Consider the following 6,176-nt stretch of genomic DNA (forward strand, 5'->3'; position numbering starts at 1 on the left):
CTTATGAAAGGAATAGCCTGTTCTGTCCAAAGCTCCCTCCCACAGCTATCTGACTGGCTGGCTCCTAAGTGGTCTGCTTTTCTTCTCTCTGCTGTGATTGGAGACAGGGAAGGGCAATAACTAAAAAAAAAAAAAAAAAGTTTTTTTCTCTCTCTCTCCCTCTCTTTTCCTCAGGACATACCCTTGTTGTTTTCAACTTTAGAGGCAGAGCTTAGCTGAAAAAGCTCGAGCACAGTCGCAGTCTGCACTCTGCTGCGGCATAAGGGATTTAGTCCTGCAGCATACAAGATATGTAAGATTACTGAGCAGTAGCTTCATAGGAAGCAGAGTTCATTTTGCACATTATTTAATAGTAAAGTGTCTTAAAAAAGTGTGACAAATACTTCTTCACTGAGTGATTTGACTGTTTCTTATTGTGTAGCTAGAGCTGCTTTGTCATTCCACATGCTGAAAGGAACAATTATTCTCCAATGTGGTAATACCCCAGGTCTTTGCCTAAGACTTGATAATTACTATGATCAGTCTTGTAGTTTACATGGGCGGATCACTAAACTTAGGGCGTTTGTGAAGGGTGGAGCGGCTTTTGTTTCTAGTATACAAGCGATGCTCTTTTAATTAATCAAGCTGCATTTTAAAGAAAATAGGGGGGAAAAAAACACAAGCACAGGGTATAAAATCAATTATTAGGCTCAGTTTTGCTATTTTATTTATTTATCTTAAAAACAATAATGAAAATATATATTTACAAAAAATGCAAAAAATTATGCTTTGGGAAGCTATACATACATCCACAAAAAAAAAAAAAAGATAGAAAAAGAAAAAAAAAAGCTCAACATAAATAAGTTAGTATAATTTTTCAGTGTTTTTCAAAAAAAAGAAAAAAAAAAAGAAAAGAAAGACAGAAAAAAAATGAGGCACACAGGTACACTTCAAAGTTTTACACCGAGTGAGGTGGTGTCACTTTGTTTTTCTGCCCTCACTTAAAATGAGAAATGAATAGTGCAATTGCATGTTCCACATGAATTCCACACCACAAAGACAAATCTTTGATTCACATATTTGCATAAAAGAAAAAGGCCCAGTGATTTTTTTTTTAAAACATAGTTTATCTATGTTGACCTGGACAACATGCATTACTTACTAAGGGGAAGGATATGTGGCCTAAAAGTAAATAGAATATGAACTTACCTAATTTCAAAATAAAAGCTAAATCTTAGGATTATTAGCAAATACTGTTAAAAAAATTTGGTTGGATATTGCTCAGCAGTTTAGCCATCCTCCCCTCCCACCCCTCACCCAGAGAATTTCTTTTTTTTAAAGGCACAAACTTTGGGCCTCCCCCATCCTTAAAAGAAATATTATAATAAAATAATGACATAAAACTGGGAAACAGGGAGACATGATCTGTGTGTAAACTTTATCTGTCATGGCTATTCCCAGTTAGATGGACCTTCAACTTACAGTGTGGCCATCTGGACCTTCAAAATAAAGATATTTAACACTGGGAGAATAAAGCCATAGAAAAAGTGAAGACATTTTGTTTCCACATAACCCTGACTTTTTTTTTTTTTAATCTGCATTTATTTATTTTTCTTTTTTTTTTACTTATATCAATTACCTGAATAATGATTTTTTTTTTAAAATGACCACTATAACAAAAATAATATTTCTCTGTTGGAAATTGCACTGCAACTTCCCATGTCAAATTCACACACTTACACTTAAAACACAATTAACAAAAAAAGTATGAAAAGCATAATATGCTTTTTTATGTGCTACATCTGAAACATAGGTAGTAGATACAAAACAAATGAGCAAAAATCAATTTGCACAATGCTACATTGTCTGCTGCTTCTGAGGCAAATTAATTCATATGAGTGCCAAAACTTGATAGTGTACATGTTCAGTGCTTGTGCAGCCTCTCCCTCCTCTCTTCTGCAGGAAAAGGTTGCTTTAAAAAAATAAAATAAAAATAATAATAATTTAAAAAAAATCTCTCCCCTCTGTCAGATGATGAGAAAAAAGCTACAGTATTCCATCAGCAACAGGTCTCTCCTCTCTGCTCTGTGGGACATAAAGAGGAAACGAGGCTGTTGAATGGTACAATGGAAAAAGGCAGTTATTCACACGCACACACAATAAAGGGTTGACCAGTCATACTCAGAAACACTGTGTTTACATGACATGACGCATAAATAGCATGCTGGGTTATTTGTGCAGACACTGACTCCTAACCTGGCGCTGTTTGCCCGCTGAAGCACCGCTCAGACCTCGAGTCTGCCGGGTCTCTCCTCCGCGGCTCTTATCGTCTGACTTCCTGCACCGTCCGACTTGTCATCGTCGTCGCCACCATCTCTACTACGCGACCTTTTAGTCAAACACTCGGTGGAGCAAGAGTCTGTAGTGAAGGGGCGGGGGGGGGGGGGGGGGGGGGAGCACACGCAGAAAAAGTTATCAGGATGTTGTCGCGTGGAGTACATTTTTAAAAGCCACCAGACGCATTTGTGCGATCAGCTGCCCGAGGAGGAAACGGTGTGCATCAGTAATATGGCGTGTTTTTGGTTCTCAGAGAACTTCCCGCAAAGTTTCACCTTCAGTAACAACTCAAAATAAGACGGTGGTTGAACCACACACACACACACACAACTGCTGCACCTCCGAGACGCCCAAATAAAACCAATCAAAACTAAAAAGATGACAGCTCTCACCTGCATCTTCTGCACTCCTTTTCTTCGAACCGTTTTTGCCTGGTTGGAGACCCGACGGCCTGTCACCGCCGTCGTTATCCAGCCGGTCGCTGTCTCCGGGAGAGCCTCTCGGTCTGCTGTGAGGCTGCCTGCTATAAAATTCCGGTGCGTCGTCGTCTTGCACCCAGTCGTAACTGCGCGGAGCGAGCGGCCTGTCTTCCACCAGATCGAAATCGTAAGTCTCCCTGAAACGCTGCACCTCCTCTCGCGCCGAATTCTCCGCATCCCTGCGGATCTCTTCTGGGTTCGGTCTACCGAAAAGATTTCTGCGAACCGAAGTTCTGACGTTGTCCTGCTGCCGAGCATCCACCCTCTCCACCGGGCTCGCGTTAGAAAGGCGAACATCTGACATTTTGTTGCACATACAACGACGAAAAACAACACACGCGTGCTTCAAATCGCTGCTTCCGAAATAGTATTCCTTTCAAACGGACAGTCACGGGAATGATGCATGCATGCTCCGCGCGTATCATCCAAAAAAAAAAAAATTTCAGAGGTGGGGGAAAAAGCGTCTCCGAAGGCGCACGGGAGGCTGGCTGGGTGGGTGTGTGGAGGAAGAGGAGGGGGATTTAACACAGCCACTCCTGTCAACTCCGTAGTAAGGCAGATGAAAACACATCAAGTCATAAGAGCCAACATGGCGTTAGAGGCAGCTCCGAGTGTAGAAGAAAAGTTGACATCAAGGACTATTTAAACAGAGAAGGCGATTCATTGGTCTGAACTAAGAACCGCCCAGAAACTCTTACACAGAGCGGAGCTGGAATAACTGTGCACATGAATATGGCCTAATTACTGCGTTTCGTTACACACGGGAGTCAGGAGACAGGGAAGGAAGGGTGTAGTTACAAATTTAAGGTGTTGTTTTATCTCTCTCATTAGCACGATCGCTAAAAATAAAAGAGAGAGAGCGCGCAGCGGGGTGAAGATCAGACCTCACGTGTTAACACCTGACACCGGGATTACCGGGCAGAGAGAGCGCTCCGAGTACGGGACCGCGGCGGCAATCGGTCACCAAACGATTGTGCGAGTGCTGACAGATACTGCTGCATGATTTGATTTGGCGTCACGTAAGCAGATTGGACACGCTTAATGCGATCACTGTAGCTCTGTTCAGTTACAGCTCCAAGGTCACTGAAGGACACCTGGGGGCTCCAATGCGAGAAAAGTGCGAGAAAAAGGGGGGGGCGAAAAAAAGAAACGAGGCACCCACTCACCCTCCAGTGACATCAGCGAAGGGCTTCGTCATCGTTGGCTCGGTGCCTATCGCTGTCAGACTTCGCCACTGGTGCCACAGGGCTGGTTTGTGTGCTTCACTGGCTGTAATTGCTCGTGTGCGTGCTCAGAATTTAAACAGAAAATAGAAACCACTTAAAAAAAATCACTTTCAGTTTCACACCAATTTCCCCCCTAAGAGTTCTCATTTTGTATTTGTTTAAAAAAAGTCATTATTTAACTAGTGATCATCAACTTTATTGGCATTCTGTGGGCTTTGTAGGAATCCTGTAATAATCAAAGGGAAACTTAAACTCAGTGTCATCTGCATTCCTCTGCAAGCATATGCCAGTAAAAAAAAAACCCTCTGGGGCCTGCCTGCAAGACCATGCTGCTTCAATTAGCCCTCGAGAAGCCTCTGAACATGTAGGGATAAACACAGCGAGTGTGTGCGTTATATCGATGTTATCGCTGTTTAATCCATAATGTGTTTATGCTGCTGTAAACGGTGCGTGGTGCTGTAGGGAACAATCCTTGAAGTGAATGCTGGACTCAGGACAGGTAAACTGGAATAATAAGTGAAAAAGTCAGACAGCCGATGCAAAAGGCGATGTTTTTATTTTAATGGTGCTTCACAGACACTGCTCAAGTTTATGCAGATGGAAGCAGAGATGCGGATTCAATGCTGTGTATGCTTCAAGTAAAAAAATAAAATAAAATGGGAGTAAATGCTTAACGCAACAGCTAAATGTAACTGATAGGGGATGATGCAACTGTGCCACATTCTGCCACTAAAACAGTTACATGGTAGCTATACTTGTTTGTGGAATCGCACAGTGCATATAGTTCACATTCTTTCCCAGAATAGTTGCCAAACTGGCCTCCACAAGCAACTGGCTGGGAAGGCCCATCAACCTAATAAGATGTCACCCTTATCGATCTCTTTTAAGATAAATAAATAACATCCAGCAGGAAAGTCGATCAGTCTGATTCACAGTGTAAACCACTGTTTTCCTGGTTGGTCCAGCGTGGTCATCTTTACACACACGTGTTGTGGACTCCTTTCCCGATCTCATGACACTGCAGCCTTTGCACTCTGCTTCTTCTTAGCCAGCTCGACCTGAATTTGATGGGGAAACTGGTCCAAGTGCTTGTTCACACATGGCACGCAGAACCTCTTGGTGTAGAAAAGGCTGCAGTCCTAACAAAGTGAGAAGGAAACAGAAATGACAAAAGTTCAGCATTTGGCTCTCCATGTTTGCATAAGTAAAGTCCAAAAGGTAGTGGGTGCCACTACTCTTTGGACTTGATTTATTTTCACCATCCACTTGTAAGACTGAATATTGATTGCAAGAGATTTAGAACCATGAAGCCCACTCAGCATTTCAGCCACATGATCGGAGAGTCATCTGAGCAAAATATCAAAACCACAGACATGCATCTGCAAGTGGAAAATTATGACAAAAGCACAGGGTTTAAAATCCAAAAAGGACGTTTGGCCCACAGCTGAGGACAGTCCTCCTGGTTGAGTTTGTTCAAGGTTCTTTATTTGTCACCTTGAACCCTGTCTGCAGCTTAGCAACACGGTTTAATATGGGTGAGATTAAATGATAGGAAAATATTCTGACCATATGATGAGACATCTTACCGATCCAACACAGACACAAGTGCCACAAAGGCTGCAAATGGACCCCAAAACTAGAAACTTCTCCCTGTCCGGACTGAAGGGGTCCTTGGTGATAAAACACTCCTCAAGCAGCCTGACGAACGACAGACAACAACACACATGCTTAACTCTGGCCCATCTTTAAGTCATGAAGGGCACATGTACATAGTTCAAGCCTTATTCTGCTGCAAGTGCAGTCTAGTCACCGCTGGGCACTTTATTTCTCTCCGTGTTCAACGCAGCATGCAGTTAGTTACATAGCGGCTAACAACATTAGCGTTAGCCTTGCTAACACCAGAGCTCTAAAAATGGTACGGGTTGTTTTTTTGTTTGTTTGTTTTTTGCTTCATTTTCACTTACACGATAGCTCTGGTGTTAGGCGGTTTCTGTCCGTAGTAAGTAAAGGGGCTAGTTAAACTGCACAACTGGCACGTAAATGTTTTTTGAGGGTTATCACTAGCAGCCTTTTCCTCCATCGCTCACAGCAGAAAGTCAGTTCCTGGTTTTCTCTTCCAGTCCGTCAGTGTTGTTTCGTGAAGCTTTACCGCCAC

General features: G+C 42.7%; 1 protein-coding gene across 1 annotated transcript; it reads right to left on the bottom strand.

Annotated features, from left to right (window-relative positions):
• Positions 1–4,553: 4,553 nt before the first annotated feature.
• On the bottom strand, positions 4,554–6,176 carry cdpf1 (cysteine rich DPF motif domain containing 1). Its single transcript, XM_026147738.2, has 3 exons — positions 5,986–6,176; positions 5,608–5,719; positions 4,554–5,160 (listed from the first exon to the last, which is right to left on the bottom strand). Exons 1-3 carry the CDS (start codon positions 6,099–6,101, stop codon positions 5,032–5,034), a joined length of 357 nt encoding a protein of 118 aa, XP_026003523.1. The 5' UTR covers positions 6,102–6,176; the 3' UTR covers positions 4,554–5,031.

This window comes from Astatotilapia calliptera, chromosome 17 (assembly GCF_964374335.1).
Source record: "Astatotilapia calliptera chromosome 17, fAstCal68.1, whole genome shotgun sequence".
In the NCBI taxonomy this organism is placed as follows: domain Eukaryota; kingdom Metazoa; phylum Chordata; class Actinopteri; order Cichliformes; family Cichlidae; genus Astatotilapia; species Astatotilapia calliptera.